The 19,497-nt window shown below is 38.5% G+C and overlaps 1 protein-coding gene across 2 annotated transcripts; it reads right to left on the bottom strand.

Annotated features, from left to right (window-relative positions):
• Positions 1 to 83: 83 nt before the first annotated feature.
• chd1 (chromodomain helicase DNA binding protein 1) lies at positions 84 to 17,572 on the bottom strand. 2 transcript variants are annotated; one of them, XM_060895380.1, is made up of 37 exons: positions 17,181 to 17,572; positions 15,598 to 15,756; positions 14,821 to 15,019; positions 14,328 to 14,432; positions 14,103 to 14,161; positions 13,852 to 14,007; positions 12,893 to 13,158; positions 12,551 to 12,776; positions 12,355 to 12,455; positions 12,087 to 12,265; positions 11,841 to 11,965; positions 11,425 to 11,641; positions 11,113 to 11,202; positions 10,747 to 10,937; positions 10,429 to 10,617; positions 10,132 to 10,294; positions 9,733 to 9,885; positions 9,565 to 9,636; positions 9,315 to 9,464; positions 9,009 to 9,157; positions 7,991 to 8,090; positions 7,796 to 7,891; positions 7,525 to 7,701; positions 6,947 to 7,107; positions 6,757 to 6,798; positions 6,532 to 6,665; positions 6,294 to 6,432; positions 6,021 to 6,171; positions 5,771 to 5,893; positions 4,088 to 4,228; positions 3,503 to 3,814; positions 3,254 to 3,385; positions 2,810 to 2,988; positions 2,622 to 2,721; positions 2,386 to 2,437; positions 2,022 to 2,244; positions 84 to 1,792 (listed from the first exon to the last, which is right to left on the bottom strand). In XM_060895380.1, exons 2-37 carry the CDS (start codon positions 15,648 to 15,650, stop codon positions 1,363 to 1,365), a joined length of 5,535 nt encoding a protein of 1,844 aa, XP_060751363.1. In that variant the 5' UTR covers positions 15,651 to 15,756; positions 17,181 to 17,572; the 3' UTR covers positions 84 to 1,362. The 2 variants fall into 2 exon arrangements, with proteins under 2 accessions (XP_060751363.1, XP_060751364.1); XM_060895381.1 differs by having other exon boundaries at positions 7,991 to 8,087; positions 17,181 to 17,571.
• Between the last annotated feature and the right edge of the window lie 1,925 nt (positions 17,573 to 19,497).

Consider the following 19,497-nt stretch of genomic DNA (forward strand, 5'->3'; position numbering starts at 1 on the left):
CAAGTTAAACAAAAAGATTTCTGAAATGCAAAAGGCTGGGAGGAAACCCAAAAAAACTGTAAAACTGATGCCGACAACCATCGTACAGGTGAAAACAGTGATTCGAGTTTAATGACTTTATAAACAATTATATAAAACAATTATTCTTTTAAAAAAATCCATGCATTTTCAGTGTAAATTTGATTTGAAATATAGAGCAGATCTATATACAGTGTGTACTGTAACAGCATTTTGACTCGATTGGGCCGTTCACCAGAAATACACTTGGGCTGCATAGAAGATTTTACATTATTGCCTACATTTAATGCAAGTTAAAAAAAAATGAGAAAGATGAAAATTCATAGAAAAAGAAAACTATTTCAAGTTCACATAAGTGCCTCTAACTTTAATCACCCCCTCACAGTTTTTCCTGACATGATGTTGCCATTTCAGTGAGGCTTTTTTTTTTTTGCTGAACAACTTGGACAAGTGTGTGAATTTGAAAACACAAACAAACAAAAAAACTGGGATTGAAGGAAGTCTGTTCACAGGAATACACAAATAGATTAGTTACTCCTTTCCCCAAATTACACTGTAAATAACATTTACATAATTTGTCCTAAGGACATTAAATCAATACAACTGACAAAAAAGCCTGAGTTGGTGGGGAAAGGAACAGACTAGTTTAAAGAAAAAGCCTGAGAAGAAAAAGCCCGTTCAATTTACTTTTATACAATAATTTACAGTAGTACAATTTTACGAAAATGACATTTTCAGATGCTTGCAAACAGAATCCAGATTATGTTACAGCTGAGAATTAAATAATTCAAGCATGATGCAAAGATAAACAAAAAGACGGCATGGTGGTCACATGGAAAAAGAAAAAAAAAAAATGTAAACGAGGTACTTTGAAAGGTGAACCCCAGTCCTTCAGGCTGCTCAGAAGAGAAACCCTTAAACTTTTTGCCCAGCATCAAAACAGTACATTATGCTAGTTTCCTCTGTTCAAACACTTCCGTTTAAAGTCAAGAGCTGCATTAAAAATGTGGTAAGTCAATGCCAGGATCCAGTGTCGCGGATGGTGGTGGAACACAAGCGTTTAGGATTCTTTTACCCCCACGGAAAAAAAAGGGAAAAAAAAAAAAAAGTAGTCACTTTATAAAAATAATTAAAAATTAAACCTCACTACTGCACCTAAGAAACGGTGCAGCAGTACTAATTAAATACAAAAATATGTAATTTGTTTTCAATCCCCAGTTATTCAAACTTAGCCTGGAGAAGAGGAGTGCACCAGACCTCAGAGAGAAGCTCAGATGCGCAGTACAGCGGCCAAAAGTACCATAAGGCATTTCCTGCATTTGTGTATCTATGGCTGATTGAGCGCTACGTCCTACGACTGCTCCAGACCTGCTCAGGTGTGCTCTTGTGCTCAGAAGAGTACTCAAAAGGCGACCGGTGGCCCATGGGCGATCGGGAGTCATAGGGTGACCTCTGGTCTCTAGGTGAACGTGGCCCACTACCCGATGGCCGCTGCTCCATTTGCCATTCTGAGTGATATCGGTAGTCACGAGAGGACTTGTGGTGGCTGTAGTCAGCGCTGGATCGGTGCTCAGCGCTGGATCGGTGCTCAGCGCTGGATCGGTGCTCAGCGCTGGATCGGTGCTCAGCGCTGGATCGGTGCTCAGAGCTGGATCGGTGCTCAGAGCTGGATCGGTGCTCAGAATGTACACGCTCCTTATTGTTGCTGTCTGACCAGTTGTCTCGACTAGAACGGTGATCATCTAGCTTCCTATGCTTGCTGTCGCTGTAGTATCTGCAGGAAGATGCAAGTATAAGAAAATGTATTTAAAAGATGTGACAAGCTTTGCATTAAAAATCGATATAGATCTATAATTGATACGCATTGTGTCTAAGGGCCATCAGATATAATTTTACTGTTCAAAATAACATGAAATTTGAAAGCTTTAATTTTATACATCAAATCTACAAGTACATTTATGCTACAGAAGGTAAGACTCTGAGAACAAGTATAGGTGACTGACCTGTTGTCCTGGCGCTCTCTGTAGTGGTCTCGCTCTCTGTGGTCTTTGCCATTGCTGAAGGAGGAGTATGGTCTTTTCCTGGAGTCTGAGCTTTTCCTGTACGAATCGCCGGAGTGGCGCTCTTTACTCTGGTCATGGCTACGTGAGCTTGAGTGGTGCCTGTCTGAACTGTAGCTGTCTCTACTGCTCTCGTCCTGCTGAGAATCCTTTAACCTCTCAATGTCTGAACACCAGAAAGGGAAAAGAAAATGTGACAACTCCCAACCCTACCATTCTGTTAAGGTATCATTCTGATTTACCTGCTTGGATACTTAAATATTTTTTAAGAGAAAAAATACTTATGCTGACACAATAAGAGACATACCTGTGTGTCTAAAGGCTTGTGTATTTACAATGCTAGTGTTTTGGTCCACCATCTGAAATTAATACAAGAGCATAATACTGTTACTTAAAAATACACTGCGGAAAAATAACATTTTACTGCCCTTTTAAACAAGAAAATGTCATTTAAAAGACACAAAATTAAAGCTATTAGTTAATTACTCCTAATTAATTAAAAAAAAAAAGAAAAAAAAAAAAAGAAAAAAAAAACACACATACCTGGGCATTTTCTTGCCTTTTCTTGATCGCATGCTTATATAGTTTATGCAGTTTTCTAGCATCAAACTCCGTAAATTTGGAAACAAATATCCAAAGATTTCTGTAATGAGGAGACAAAGATTTATAAACTTGTTCTAATTAAAAAGTTGAATTAAAGCTAAAATACAATCGTAGTAATCTATACACACCTTCTCCACTGCTTGATGTGTTCGAGGTTGGTATACTCTTTTAGACAGTCTGTGATGTGGTCTCCAATTTTTATCAGGCACTGCCGAGTATGCTCTAGCTGCTCGCGTTCAGAAAGGCCTTTCTCAGGACGATCTAACTGCTTCAAAGCTGCCTTCACTGGGCGCATTCGCTCCTTACACTGATAAACAACATGTTAAACAATTTAGAAAGGACTTTCTAGTTACTAAACCATAGGTACACGTTACTCATTCAAAGCAGCCTACATTAAATTGTAAAAAACTGGAAAAAATCTTGCAAATGAGAAATTGCCAATACTACAGTGAGGGTAATAAACCTCCAATTCAGAGAAACGTATTAAAGAAATCAGTATCACATGCTGATTTTAAATGTGTATTAACCAGAGGATGCAGCACAACAGTAAGCTGCAGTTAGCTGTGACTCACCACGCTGAAGGTCTTCTGGTCAAGCTCCTCAGACTCCTCAGTAATTGGAACAGTCTCCCCTCCAGCAGTTATATGGATGGGTGTGTCTGCCTTTTTGTTCTTTTCCCGAACTTCAGCTTTTATCTCTGGAGCCTGGTTATATTAAAAAAAAAAGAAGAAGACAATCAATACTATCCAGGGTACATTAAGCTATTCAGGCTTAACCATTTCATAGAGTTTAATGTTTAAGTTTTAGTTTTCTTTAATTACCTTCTCTGTAAAGGATTCCTCCACTTTGTGTTCCACAGGCTTGCTTTCCTTTTTCTCTTTGGGCTCCTTTTTCTCTTTGCTGTCCCGACTGTCCTCCTTCTTCTCTTTTTTAATCTCTCTCTCTTTTATCTCCTTTTCCTCTGGCTCTTTGACATGGGGTTCTGTCTCTGGCTCCTCCTCCTCTTCTTCCTCCTCTTCCTCCTCCTCATCTTCTTCATCGTCATCCTCCTCCTCCTCCTCATCTTCTTCCTTTACCACACGTTCAGAAGCTCGTCCCCTTCTGTTTGGTGGTGGCTTGATGGGTGGAGATTCCTTTCAGGGGAGAAAGAAAATATGACATAGCAGCAATGCTTTTAACCTTCTACCCTGGAGAAATGTTTGCATGATTGACATTAAGCTTCCCAGGTAAACAATGCATGCTGGTCATCTTTGGAAATTTCAATTTCTTACTCTTTTATTTGAAAATTAAACTCTTCCACAAGTGAAGCAAATAAAAAAAAAAAAAATCATGCACAGACAGTCTAAGAAAAATATCAAACACAAAAAGGCAAAACAGCCCCCAATGTACCCATGGACAATACAGACCTTTTCATCTTCCTTGTCATCATCATCTTCTGAACTCTTCTCTGAGGGCGGAGCAGAGGACAGACTGTTGACAACTTCTTCCACCTTCGGTTTCACAGTTTTGTTCTTCTTTCCTCGTGGCTTCCTCTTTCGGGAATTAGCCTATAGCACAATATGGTTCCAACAGCAAATATATATTTGTAAATCAACCATGAATATCTGAAGGATAGGCAAGAGAAAACATCACAGGCACCCGAGGAAGGAAGTGGTGGCCGATTCCACTTATGGCAGTTTTTCTCAGAATAGAAAGTGCAACGATGCATCATACTCAGTTAATCAAAAGGGCAAAGTGAAAGAGCTTCCTATTGTTTAATAGCCTCCTTACAGAGGCTCTACAATTAATGTTAGGAACCAGAAGTTCATCTCAATTGGCTGAAAACATTTTCTTCATTAATTCTTCCTTCAATCTTGAAGCAAAGAGCTACTGGGGCCACCTACAATACAACAGAATCACAACCAAGCCAGCCTTAATGTGTGTGTAAACTGTGTGCTAATGATAATAGGATGTATGATGGGAACAGGACAAAATATTGGCTGCACAATGCGACATGCCATGATTATAAACCCACACATTAAAATGTCCAAAGTGATTAAATTACTCATCACTACATACATGTACCTCGAAATACACAACAGCACTGTAGAAAGTGCAGCTGTCATTTTATAAAACTCTAATACTGAATTAATAAATCTTTCAGTCATTTCAGTGCTTGTCTGTTATAGCCTTGATGTGACAGGAAATGAAGATGCAAGAATGCAATTCAACACATTGTATAACATGCAGTGTGTTTTAGTTGAACAATGAAAGTAAAAATTCTACAAACATCCAATGATTTTCAAACAACATAAAACAGTGCAACTTGATATGTTCTTTGTTATATCACTAAAATTGTAGAGTTTTCAATTTGAACACTAACTATTATATGAATTTGAATCGACGGTTATGTGGCTGGTTTTGTTTAGGAATTAAATTTTAGATCTTGTTGGCCAGCAATTCTGACGACTTGTAGCCTAAACCTAATGTTATTTTAAGAAATGAATTTGCTCTTTAAGTCTCTGTAGCTTGAAAACAGATTATATTAAATGTAATATTAATAAACTAACTTAAGATGACAAGGACTACACTACAATTTTCTGACAATCCAAAATAAACAATGCACCGTATATTCTAATTCAAGTATGTAAGCTACTTCACAAGGGCAACGCTACAGGTTTCCACCTAATTTTAGCTAATGTGTACCCAGTAGCCCTGTGGCAAATTCAAGGGTTAAAGAAGAAAGTTCCCCACAGGCTGGATTTGTGATACATCTCAGCCAGGCTTGTCTGTTCTTGTTACTGAAGCTGAAAGAGACTAAAGGACTGCTGCCACCTGTGACAATAATTAAATCTCCAGATGCTATTTGAATGCAAGAAAACACTTTGATCCCATGACTGGCGGTTTGCAATGCTATAGCATAATGTGTATGTATTTTAAAAAGAGCATATTCAAAGCTGATTTTTGTATGTACAAGTACATGCATTTGTTGCTTTAAAACTATTTATAAATGGGAGAAACGACAGACACAAAAAAGCATGGCCAAACGCATCAAAAGTCTCTTAACAGTACATACTGTTGTGACTGAATCAGGACAAAAGAGTTCTCACCATGCCCATTTGCCTCTGGGCCTCCTTTTTGGCCAGGTCCTTGCTGAGTAATTTGATGAGGTAGTCGGCTCGCGTCTGGAGCTGTTTGGCCTGTGGTTTCTTATCAGGGTCGTCTGGTAAAAGCTGTTAGGGCAAGTGACAATTTAACCAATTAAAATGAAAGGGAAAAAAGAAAGAAAAAATAAAAAAAAGGAATCATAGCTCCTAAATTAATACTGTTATTAAGTTAATTAATCATTAATTTTGGTACCTTGTGAGTGAGGTTAAGGTCTGGGTCCATCTTAATCATTTCCCAGCTCCCATATCCATACTCATAAATCCCAATAAGAAGGCTGGAGTCATTTTCTTTTCCCCAGTCAACATCAAAATGAGCTGCCTTTGCATGGCATGGAAGCATATACCTGTGCAAATAGACGGCAGATTAGTCACACACTGCATATCAAAACCAACAATGATTTAATAGCTACAATTATTAACAGGAAGGACATTCTATATAATATTTAAAAAGAATATAGTAAGATACCTCTTTCTTTCCTCTGGGTCAGCAGGAATGGCTTTGTGCAAAGGGGCCAGTTCCTCCTCATGTGAGATTACAAGCTTAGCATTGACTTGAACACCTGAGATCCTAAAGGTAGGTCCCTTCACCTTCCCTCGCCTGCCTCCTAAAAACACAGACGTAGGTTAGAATGATTACGTTCTCAGAAATTCACTGCTAATAACGAGCTTAAATGGCCATTAAAGTGCAAATAATCCATTTATACCTGAGGTTTTTTCTGGGCCACATGGATTTTCCCTCAGGGTTTTAATACAGCCATTGTGTACGGTCTCTGCTAGCCGCCTCAGGTCATGCTCTGATTTATCCACCAGCTCAGCGTCCCTGGCAATAGCGTCCAGTCTGTTACATAAAGAGTGACAGTCAGTGAAAACAAGAGAAATGATGTGGTAGCAACTTTACTAGAAATGATTTATATTAAAATGAAAAATACCTTTCTAAAGGACCACCAAATTTCTTGTAACTCTTGATAAACCTATGTAGGAAAAAAGCAAGACAATGACTTGAAACTTTTGAAAACATTTTAAATACCAAATTCAAGAACATAGTTTCAAATAGCATGTTTAACATTCCTAAAGTGATTGAGGTTTGAGGCTCAGCAACATCAAGGGACTAAATTCTACCTTCGTATTTCAGCATCAGTGAAGCCTTTGATATTCTCTCGAGGAATAGTTCGTGGCCTGCCTCGCTTCTTGGGCCTCTTTCGGTCTGATGCGGAGTCACTTTCCGAGCCAGAATATCTTCGGTTCCGACTTCGCCTGCCCTCATTACCGTTAAAGCTTATCTAAAGTCAAGTGAATCATTGTCATCATCATTTTTACATACACACAATGACCTTTTGTAAAATACTAAATATCTAAAGACGAGCAAGAAACTTTGCCATGGAATTTAAGACCTTGAAAATTATTTCCCCTAATTACATTTCTTTTATTTATTGTTCCCTTTTCTTTATGCCTTTGGCCAAACTAGGCCAAGCCAGGCCTTTAAATTTGAGAGTGTAATACATGTTTACTTTCTTAGAGAGTAATTAGAGACGTTTCGGCACAAATTTTGACTTTTAAAAAAAGATTCAATCTGATTCATACTTAATAAATGTCCAATATTTCTATGATCTATATAATACTGACAAAAAAAGAAAAGAAAATATAATCAGGATTTAACCACAATTATTGAGGCAGAGGTACCATGAATGGTCTCTAACCTGTTTGGCACAGTTTCTCATGCGAGGCAGCATGTAGATCTCTGCTAGCTCCTTCTGCCTCTCCTCTTCCTCCAGTCTCCTGCGCTGCTCTTCAGGAATGATTGAATCCCAATTCTTTTGTTTGCCATCTCCATCCATATCCATATCTTCCTCCTCCATCATGGAAAAATTCGCCACCTGGAGGATGGAAGAAGAATCAATTAACTCAAAGAAGATAAATTCAGACTATTTTGCTGTGCACTGCCAAATCAGGATAATTAAATTTACAGACCTTGAACTGTGAAAGCAGCTCTTCTCCTACAGTAGATGGCCCAGGATCATTTTCCCTGGTCTCTGCTCTCTTCAGAATTTCATCAATATCCATCTCCTACAGACAAATGTTTAAATATACATCAGCCTCATTTCTGTTCAGACTAAACAGAGACATGCTATTTTATGGCTTACTTTCTACTGTAAATCAACATACCTGTGGCTCTTGTTCTTCTCCTTCTGGCTCCTTAAAAAGTTCTTCAGCACCAAACTTTAAAATAGCAGATAACTCCTCTTTATTGAAAGGGGTAGAACTGTTTTTAAAAACAAAGGATAAAAGAGAAACAATAAATCCAGTGTGTGTGGTTCTCGAAGTGGGGTTTGTGGATATACAGAATCAGTGGTAAACATTCTTTCTGTGACATTACAGTGATGATTCCTTAATCCTCAGTAGTGCTAATTTCGTCACCTATTTTTAATTTAGTCTTAGTCTTGTGCCAAATGTCCTTGTTAGTTTTAATCACATTTAGTCATTCACATATCTTTTTGTTAGTCAAGTTTTAGTCGACTAAAAGTCTTTTAATTTTAGTCTAGTTTTAGTCTAAAAATTTGTCTTTTTTTAAAATAACACATTATTACTGAGATTATTACTGATAAACATTTCAGTAAAAAAAGTGTTTCACTCAAACTTGACTGCACAACACATTTTTACTTTATTGATACTGCTTTTAATCGTAATGCAAAGACCGGTCATCGGGACATAAGCTGTCATGTACAATAAAAGGGCCTGTGCAGCGACAGGAAATATAATTTAACACAAAAAGCCTGCCTAGACGGTGGACTTGCACTCAGGATTTTTTTTTTGAGCGGCGTGTGGACGAATTCTTTCTACACACACACTAAACAGCGCGAAGCCGCGAACTCGTTCTGAATATTTTAAAGGCGTAACAGCTGATGAAAAAGCAGAGACAATTGTAGACGTAAATGAAGAGAGATTTTATCTTAGATTTTATTTTATACAAAACATTTTCGCCTCGTCTTTTTTCGTCAACAATAATGCATGTTAATTTAGTCTTAGTCAGCGTTTTTGGACAGTGGTGCAGTCTTGTCATCGTCTCGTCTTAGTCATGAAAAAAAAGGTTGTTGACGAACATATTTCGTCTCGTCTGACGCAATTAACACTAATCCCCAGAATATTAGGCCTTGAGGTTCCATCTAGTCAGAAAAAAAGTTACCTGGAAGGAGCAGCACCGGTATGAAGGACTGTTTTCCCTGTAGTGTCCATCCTCTGAATTACGAGGTGGTCCAGCACCATCTTCTTCTTGGCTCGTTCAATGATGTCTTCTTCCACAGACCCCTTAGTCACCAAACGATAAATGTTCACCTGAATACATTAAAATACATATTTAGATTATGTTTTAAAAACATGGCATGAAAGAGCTGCAAATCATTAAAAAGAGAGCTTTATGTACAGATCACTGGCAGTGAGAGGAGTAATAATGAAAGGAAGTATGTCTTTGAAGAAACAGTATGTGGTTTACCTGTCTCTTCTGCCCGATCCTGTGAGCTCTAGCCTGAGCCTGCAGGTCATTCTGGGGGTTCCAGTCTGAATCAAAAATGACCACAGTATCTGCAGAAGCCAAGTTAATGCCCAGGCCACCTGCTCGTGTGGACAACAAGAAACAGAAATCCTGGAGAGAGGGGAAACATAACATATGTTCAGCTCCAGTCTGAAAACACAACACTTACAATAGTGTTAGAAACACATAGAATTTACGTAGTAAATATTACCTCAGATCCTTCTGCATTGAAATGATCCAATGCCTGCTTTCTCATCTCGCCTTTGATGGAGCCATCCAACCTCTGCAAGACAGCCCGATTATCAGCCAATTGTAAAGAGTATTTTCAGAGACTGTAAATTCCAACAAAATCAGACAAGCAGACAAATATTTAGGTCACCTGGAATAAGAACTGGCGGCTCTTCAGGTATTCTGCAAGGATGTCCAGCATCCGAACCATCTGGGAGAAGATGAGCACACGGTGGCCACGCTCCTTCAGCCGTAGAAGAAGCTTGTCCAAAAGTATCAGCTTCCCGCTACTGCGGATTAGGTGCTACAGAAAACATAGAATTCAGGGTTTTATGCATTGTTACTGCCCCTCTACACAAACTCTATTTAGTGCTGTGTATTATAGTGATACATCTTTAAATCAACAGTATTAAAAATAAATAAAATCACATAAAATAAAAAAGCCCATAGCTCTTAAATCAGCTGAATAATTATCAGAAAATTGCCAATGTCAGCTGATGGATAAAATGGAAAGAGCTAATCTAAATTTCATTCCATTCCTTAAACCTACCTGCAAGGCCTCTGCTTTGTTGTGGAAATCATTGTCCTCTGGCGGTTTGATGAGGTAGCAGTGGTTACAGCACTTCTTCAGCTCCATCATAACGTTGAGGAAACCAGACGTGCTTCCTTTCGTGCCTTTGCTGAGTGCCTTGTAGTTTCTAGTCAAGATCCACCTATGAAAAATTAAATGTACTTCATCACCTACTAATCAGAGACTATTCTGTTCCATTGTGCATGTAATGAATGAATGTTTAATTGTTTAAAACCGTTGGCATATGTCTAAAGTGCATATGATGCTCTATCATACTTGTAGTATTGTTTCTGGATGGCACTCATCTCCACTCTGAGGATCTGTTCCACCTTGGCAGGTAGTGACTTCTCCACATCCTTTTTTACCCTCCGGAGCAGGAAAGGCTCCAGCTCCTTATGTAAGCTAGTATAGCCCGAGTCCCTGCCTTTACCATGCTCTTCTTCAAACCGCTCCCATGAGTGAAACCTGAAAACCAAATCCCCAATTACATCTTATTGCAACTATAAAACCAAGTTAATCTCAACAAGTCAAAAAATAACTACAAATACTTTATAACTAAAAAGCAAATGTCCGTGTTGTATAGTGAGTTCATACTTCTCAGGCATGATGAAGTGAAGGAGTGACCATAGCTCTTTGAGGGAATTCTGCAGAGGTGTTCCTGTGATAAGGAGCCGGTGGTTGGACTTAAACTCAATCATGGTCTTATACAAAAGGGAATCATCATTTTTTAACCTGTGGGCCTCGTCCACACCAATGAATGCCCAATTCACGTTCCCCAGAAATGACTAGAAAAAGGCATAAGAGCATTTAAAACAATATCTACTACATTGCAGTTGAGTACTGAAGTCAGGGGAAATGAAACTGAAATTTCATAATTGAAAGTAGACGAACAAAAGAAACCTAATATGAATACATGAGCCAGAATTTTAAGACATTTTTTCATTTATTTTTGTGTCATACCTTATCTTTCAGGAGGATTTCATATGTAGTGAGAAGGATGTTTAACTTTAGCCGCTTGTTCTGGACATGCATCCACTCATGTGTTCTGATCTAATAAACAAATGTACAGTAAATTTTAAAACTGAAAGCACAACGTATTAAAGCGTGAGAGAATGGAATGCATGTTTGCTAAAAATGTTAGATCTGCGTTGTGATTTTTGAATAATAATAATAATTACTGGTGTTGATTTCACAGCAAACAGAATTATGGCACTTATAAAATTACTAAATAATAAATATCGTCATCACAGTTTGTAGTATGCTGTATCTTACCATGTTCCTACTGCTGATGTCACCCAGGTAGACAACCACATTCATCTGTGGGGCCCAGAGATGGATTTCCCTCTGCCAGGAAGTGAGTGTAGACAATGGTACCACCAGTAGGAACGGTCCATAGAGCTGGTGCTCATGGAACAGATAGTTCAGAAAGGAAATGGTCTGAATAGTCTTTCCAAGTCCCATCTCATCTGCTAGGATACAACTGTTACTCCTGGCAGAAGAGCAAAATAATTAACATGACTGAAGCACTGCAAACAAATTGCTACATATAATATTTGCCTTATATATAATTTTAATAATAATTTACATTCGCTATGTGTTGCTATTGGTTACTATTTAACCATGTGAGAGTGCTATTTACTAAGCATCCTTTATAGAAAATAGAACAAATTAGGTACAGCTGAACGTACTTGCACCACGAATGCGCCATCCAGTTCAAGCCGTCGAGCTGGTAGTCTCGAAGCTCAAGTCCTTCCCCGCCAATATAATGAGGCTGTTTCTTCATAGGCACAAACCGCGGCCTCTGCTTTAAAACCTGAACAAGAGTACACATTCCTTCACTGCATTGAGCCATTAAATAAAACTGCAGTGCACAGATTAATACATTTTCGGGTTTTTTTTTAAAATAAAGTAATCTAATTCTTTTAATCTGTTACCTTGCAGTCCCTGAATGGGATCGATTTGGACTGGTTCCGGCTCATGTAGGCATCTATGCACTTCTGGAACTTTCTAGCAATAAGTGCCCCATCTTCCCAGCTGCATTCTGAATATGGAAGCCCTTGCCATTTGCATAAGTAGTCTGGGTAGCCTGCTGCTGACTTCTGATTTGAATGGCCTTGCAGAAATAATAAATGTGTATTAATATATTGCTGAGATAAGAACAACACTATGCAAATACTTCAATAAACAAAATCATCTACTTACCAATAATTCTCTCCACAAGCTGATACTGTGAATGCAGGTCATCCATAAGTTCCTGCTGGCAGTTTAAGTATTCTATATCCTCAGGTGATGCTGCTTTGAGCCTGCATTGACAAAATGTAACCATTTTGAAACCTCTGGTTTCACCTTTACAAGCAGAGAGCTCCACATGCTACCACAATACATACAAAAACCTTACCATTTCTTCCTTTCCTGCTCCTTCTTTTTAAAGTTGTCCAGTTTCTTCATGCCCTTTACATTCTGCTGCTTCAAAGTGTCCTCTGTCTCCCAGGTGTTGTGAATGTGTGACCAGCCTTTCCATTTGATCAGGTACTGCACGTCTCCTGGCTGCTTGTTCGGGTTGAAGTTGGCATTAGGGTCTCCGTCAGCCTCAACCGCATAGACTGTGGTGGTGGCCCCAGTGGCTGTAAGCAACAAACATGAAGTAATGACACACAACAAACTTGACCACATATAATAGCATTTAACTGAATTTTAAATTACAAGCAATTTGTAAACAAGTAAACATCAAACTACTTACCTCCTTTTCGTCCTATTCTCATGCCCATCACTCTTTCCAGGGTCTCAAACTCATCCTCCTCAGGTGGTGGGACATCCTCACCACACACCTCCACCAAGTCATCAGAGTCTGTTTTCAGTTCTTCATCCTCTTTATAGCTGACATTCACTGTAGCCTGCCTCCGAGGACCAGCCAGAGCTTTTTTATAGTCGTCATCGTCGTCTGACGAAGAGGCAGAGGGCTTTTTTTTAAAAACCTTGCTCTTTTTTCCATTTCTGGCATTTGTCCTGAAGGATCAGATATGTGATTAGAAAGTGAAAATAAACAGATAAGTAAAAAAAAAATTCTCTCGAATAAGCATTAACTTTCTGGGCTCATATTTCCTTTTCATATTTTACAGATTCTATCCAACCTATAAACAAGCAGTTTAAACAGGAACAATTCACCTAGACTTTTGAATGCACCTGTAAACTTCTTTATTTTTCAGCCTGTTGTTTCAGTTGGCTAGTGGCTCTTTAAATTAATGATTTGTTGAATTAATTTACAGAAGCTGATCATCTGAGAAACAATTTGTCGAACTATCCTCTTCGTGGTGATGTAGACATTGCTGAACTAAAGACTGTAATCACTGAATCAAATTAAAGCTCACTTTGGCACAACTTTATTTAGCAGTCCGGGGTGTAAAGATGAACAAAGTACAATTAAAATAACTTGTTTGGAATGGTTGCTGTTGAGGCTTGGCTTTGAAGATTATACACAAGAGAAAGCACTTCAGCCCAATGCTTTTTAGACATTCTATGAATGCCTATGTCATTATTTCATAACAGGTGTGTTAATGTGCATTCCAGAGAATGAAGCGCTAATGGCATAAAACTTGTAGGGTATTCAGAATTAACAAAAGCTATTCTTTGTTTCAACAAAAAAAAAAAAGCAACTGGAAGTCTCAAAGTATGCTGACTTGAAATTACATATTGTCATACTTGTTAGGTGGCTTTCTGCTTTTAACTTTGTGGCTAGGCTCATAGTCTGAAACAGACTCTTCACTGTTCTCTGCTTCTTCCTCAGCTGAAGAATTGGACGAGTCACTCCCTGAACCAGATCCTGAGCCAGACCCAGAATCGGAGTCCGAATCAGTCCTGCCACCCAGAAAATCATTTAAAAAGTTTGTCAATGACTGAGAAATGTCCTGTTAGCAAGAACGTGTGATTTGATGCTTAATGACTAGACTCACCCTTTACTCTTTCGCTTCCTTGAAGAATCGTCATCTGAGTCATCACTACTGGAGGATTCCTTAACAATAAACACACGCAAGTTACCTACGTTCAGGCTTTTGTAGTTTCGTTATTATACCAATCCTATTGGACATATTTTGAAGTCTATAATATGTAATCATGCAGATGTTAACACAACGAAGATGGCATCAGCCCAGCAAGAAACAAGTCTTGCGAGGTCCTACCTCATCTGAGTCACTGTTTGAGGAGCTCTGTTGCTGTTGCTGCTGCTGTTTCCTGAGCATAGCTGACCTCTGCACTGCTAGAATACTGGGATTAGACTTCCAAAACTGCAACAAGGGAAATAAAAAGTAGAAATATTTTACTTTATGTTACTGTACATTAATAAAGACTGGTTTATTGCGGATTATGTCTTAAAGCTGGCTTTAGTATAGCACCAGGTTTAAAGGAATAGTCTGAAAAATAGCAAGCATTGCTAATAATAAATGAAAGCATTTTGTAATTTACATTATGCTAAAAGGTTGCATTGTAATCACCTTGACTAGTCCAATTTCCCAAAAGCTTTGTAAGGATAATCTGGTAGGTTGTGCGTTTTCACTAACAATTAATAATGGTGTTCATCTTCACATGCACTGTGAACTCACTACTTTAGCACTAATCTTTAACCACAAAATAAGAAACTGCTTAAAACTGCCAAAATAAAACATAAAACCTTACTTCTGCTGAATCAATCTTGCCAGAGTTATTTTGACCATTTTTCCCCTTTGACTTTTCAGAGTCAGAATCGGATTGGCTGCCTGAGTCTGAGCCACTTCCTGAGCCACTGCTCCCTGACTGACTGCTACTGGAGCTGCTGCTGCTAGAGCTGGAACCAGAGCCTGAACCAGACCCAGACCCAGACTCATCGTCCGAGTTACTGAAACACACACAATTTTTATGTTAAGAAGCAACAGAAACATCAACCTAAATTCCACTTTAATTTCAACACAAAAAAAGACAGTGATTCTCATCAGTTTTTCTGACATCTGTACGGTCAATCCAAGATCTGCAAAGACGATGTCATGAAAACCTTTACCGTACTTCTAACCAGATTAACAAAACATGTTAATTTAATAAAACCACATTACGAGCTTAAGGGGAAAAAAATAAAGAAAAAGGGAAAAACAAAAGAACAAAAACGCATGCAGATCTACCAAATTCCTAGAGGAATATATATTTAATATAGGGCTTTAAGGAAACAATGTTTAACAGTGAAATCATAAGGGGGCCTCAGTGGGGTGCCTGTTAATGTTGGAGAGTTTAAAACACCTTTGCAGTTGTCATTATTGTCATACTTCAACTGTTTTTATTAGGAGAGGAGATGAGTGGGAGCTGCTCTCAAGAAACTGACTCAACCAAATGTGACATTTGCTAAATACACTGAATAAAGTCTCACTACACACAAAGTAACAGCAATACACTTCCAACTTCACTAATACTCTCCGTTTTCTTTACCTGGAATCGCCACTGCTGTTGCTCACACTTTCATCTTCACTGCGGCCATCCATGGCTGTGGTTTAAATATACAGGTCTCCAAAACTACCTATGTTTGCTAGTTGGCCTGCCCAGGTCCTCAAATATCCCAAAGCTCCAGCTTTGTACAGTGGTGCTCACCTGTAGAAATAAAACAGAACGGGTGCTATATTTAATTGAGGAAAAGGCAAATGTCAGTGCATCACTAGTGAGATTTGTATTTACTGTGCATCATTTTTTTTTTTTTAATAAAATGACACTCACATTGCCTTTATGTGTTCCTGCTCGTTGTAACCAGAGTATATTGTTAAAAAGTTTCCCACTAAGGTTAATTAAAACAGTGTAAGAAGCAAAAGAATAGTGGTCACATTTCCAGATCACACAGTAAACAAAATTTATTTTTGAAAAAAATAAATAAAAAGCTTTTCAAAATTAATGAACGATGACAGAAGTCAAAATAAAACGTCTACGAATGAAAAGACAACGATAACTATTCACTTTCCATTGTATACTATTATAAAAAAAGATTTGAACATGTCTGAACATTAGAGAAAACTATCCTGTGTGAAAGCGCTCAGGCCTGTTGTTAGGCCTAAGCAGGGGACTGTCCTGGACAATGAAGCCCAGCGGAGCGATGTATCCGGCGGACAAAGTAACAACACCTATCCTGGGGATGTACGTGTCGAGTAATGCCGACAAGAGACTATACAAGCTCTAACACAGCGCTTTAAACTCTAAAACAAACAAAATGAATCAAACCGCTGTAGTTTTCTGTCTCACAAGTAAAGTTAATTCACTTTCACCAAAGCTAGCTTTTACAATTCGCGGTCCATTTTAAATTCAGCCTATCACAGCTGCCTAGCCGACTGAGCTAATAAGCTAACGCTTAAAATCGTGTTTTCTTGACGAAAAGTTACATTAGCACGTTAGCTAAGCACAGCGAGCTAGCGCAGCTCTGCCTGTGCGTACGGCGTGTTAGCTATTATGCTAACAAACGTCGCGCGGAACGTCTACGATATCAAAAGTGTAAAATAAATAGTAAACTACAGAGAAAACCTCGACACACACGCGTCTTTAAGTTCCTGTTTATTTACACGCCGCTCGAAACACACGCTTAATATATTACATCTCGAATGAACTAGCTAACAAAACTAGCCTGCTAAGCAAACGGCTAATTAAACCTAGAGTTCGGTTCTGAGAAGTAACTTAGCTGACTTTTGACTCCACCTCGTATTATAGATCACAGGCAGAAACCTATAGAAAGAACAATCCGATGAAAGGCTTGACGTTTCCCCGGTGTTTTAATAAAAAACACTGATAGAGTTTGGTGACCGTTCGTGTACGTGAAGCTAACGCTAATTCCCGCACTGCATCACCAGGCTTTGCTCTGTGTCTTAACCGCTACCAGTAGCGACGGTAAAGAAAGCAACTTCCCAAAATACGAGCCCCGACTCCTCTTTTTTTCCATCACTGCATCATTATACGTGTCTAAACCACCGGTTTAACGCTTAGGAAAGAAAGCCTAATAGGGTTAAAGTTAAAATAACGTAGAGTCGTGTTGTTACCTGGCTCCAGCAGGCGCCAGTCGGCTCCGTAGCCGAAACTCTCGCTGTGTCCTTTTCTTGTTTTCCCCTCACCCAGTTAGCATTAGCGGCTAACCGCGGCTAAGCTAACTAGCTCCCTGTGTGAGTGTGATAGAGTGCAGGTCCAAAACAGTCCAACTTTTTTCTTACGGAGGAAATGTTGTTGTTTTTTTTTTTAAGTCCCAGTTTCCCGACTTCCGAAATAACGTCTGCGTTTGAAATTTCTTTGTATTCCGTAAGAGTGAAGACCCAGAGAAGCTAGAAGGCATTTCAGCCGTGAGTGCTACAACAGCCGGCCTCCGCCATGACGCCGTCGCGAGCTCTTACACTCAAACCGGAGCCAGTGGCGATGGAAACCCCGGGCAGTGACGTCATCCCCACGCTGTGGGCGCCGGGGCCAAGGCGTTAATCGTTATGGTGGAAATGACAAAAACAAATCAGTTTACACAGTAAAGTTTTTAAAAACAACAATAAACCGGACACGTGTGTATCGTCACCCCAGTGCGGTTTGTCTCCTGTAGAGTAAAGAACTCGAGCATGACCACTTCATTTGCTTAAATTCAACAGTAACAAAACTTTGGTCCCAAAGGATTTCTGCCCTGCAGAGATTTGTGTTTTCTCATTTTAACACATAACATGAAGCCCTTATTATTATTATTATTATTATTATTATTATTATTATTATTATTATTATTATTATTATTATTGATGTACCGTGGCCCTTTCCTTTTTTGGAAAAATATATAAAGTTTCATAGATGCACATTCTCACAGCCAAACAAAGACAAATATATCTATTTAAGTCTATTTAAAACAAACAAACAATCAAACAAACAAACAAAATAATTCACGGTCATTTTCATTTGTGGCTTTTGGTATCCACCACCACCAGTGTTTCCATCTGGTGGTAAGACCTGATAAAAACAGGTAACATAGCATTATTATTATTATTATTATTATTATTATTATTATTATTATTTGCCTCGGGGGTTTCCTCCGGGTACTCCGGTTTCCTCCCCCGGTCCAAAGACATGCATGGTAGGTTGATTGGCATCTCTGGAAAACTGTCCGTAGTGTGTGAGTGAATGAGAGTGTGTGTGTGTGCCCTGCGATGGGTTGGCACTCCATCCAGGGTGTATCCTGCCTTGATGCCCGATGACGCCTGAGATAGGCACAGGCTCCCCGTGACCCGAGGTAGTTTGGATAAGCGGTAGAAGATGAGAGAGAGATGAGATTATTATTATTATTATTATTATTGTTGTTGTTGTTCCTAATAATAATAATAATAATAATAATTATTATTACTATTATTATTATATTAATATATAATATAAATATAATTAATTTATGCCCTGCGATGGGTTGGCACTCCGTCCAGGGTGTATCCTGCCTTGATGCCCGATGACGCCTGAGATAGGCACAGGCTCCCCGTGACCCGAGGTAGATCGGATAAGCGGTAGAAAATGAGTGAGTGAGTGAGTAATTAATTTATAATTAAATATAATATAATTATTATATAATTATACTCATCACCAGGTCAGCCAAGCATCAAGTAGGAATACATCCCATATGAAGTAGGAATACATCCCAGACATCCCCGACCACATTCACACATCTCGTGAAAGGTGGGAGGAACCCAGAGAACATGGAAGGAATCCCACTCAGACACATGGAAAACATGCATTGCCTTATATTTAGAGGGAAAACAGTATTTTGTGTTTTGTGTGATTTTACCTATAGAGCAGTGATGCAATAGTCTCCTGTTATTACTTCTGTTGGGTGGTAACCCCTGATAAAGAACACAATGTTATAACATACTGGATACATTTTTTCTGCTCTTTTTTCATGAACATTTGGTCAACGTTCAACAAAAACAGTATTTTAAAGATTTATTCAACTTTAATAACTGCTTATATTATTCAGGGTATAATACAAACAAAAAGTGTCACACATTTTGTTTCACATACAGCTGGAACAAAATTCCTTGTGTGTGTCAACACACATAGCCAAAAAAACCTGATTCTGATTCTGATGATTCTGATGGATAAATAATAATAATAATAGTATGTCAATGCTTAACCCTAAATATTGTAAGAAAAGTCATAAAAATTAAAAATTGAAATCTAAAATTTTGGTGTTTATACATTACACAAGTGCTTTTAAGTAAAGAAAAAAAATCCAATGTTTTCAGGTTTTGAGTTTCCTAAACTCTAACATATCACATTCTTCTCAATCTTCTTGAGGTGTTATTTTCATCTTGTCTTTATTCCTGATAAAAACTGAATACACGTCTATTTATG

The sequence above is a fragment of the Tachysurus vachellii genome, chromosome 20, assembly GCF_030014155.1.
Source record: "Tachysurus vachellii isolate PV-2020 chromosome 20, HZAU_Pvac_v1, whole genome shotgun sequence".
In the NCBI taxonomy this organism is placed as follows: domain Eukaryota; kingdom Metazoa; phylum Chordata; class Actinopteri; order Siluriformes; family Bagridae; genus Tachysurus; species Tachysurus vachellii.

Excerpts from the sequence above, each read along its gene's own strand:
- chd1 (XM_060895380.1), bottom strand. The coding sequence starts at position 15,650 with ATGGATGGCCGCAGTGAAGATGAAAGTGTGAGCAACAGCAGTGGCGAT. Across the intron at positions 12,777-12,892 it reads GAGAATAGGACGAAAAGGAG|CCACTGGGGCCACCACCACA; the intron begins GTAAGTAGTTTG and ends TGTTGCTTACAG. Across the intron at positions 3,386-3,502 it reads AGGAATCCTTTACAGAGAAG|GCTCCAGAGATAAAAGCTGA; the intron begins GTAATTAAAGAA and ends TAATATAACCAG.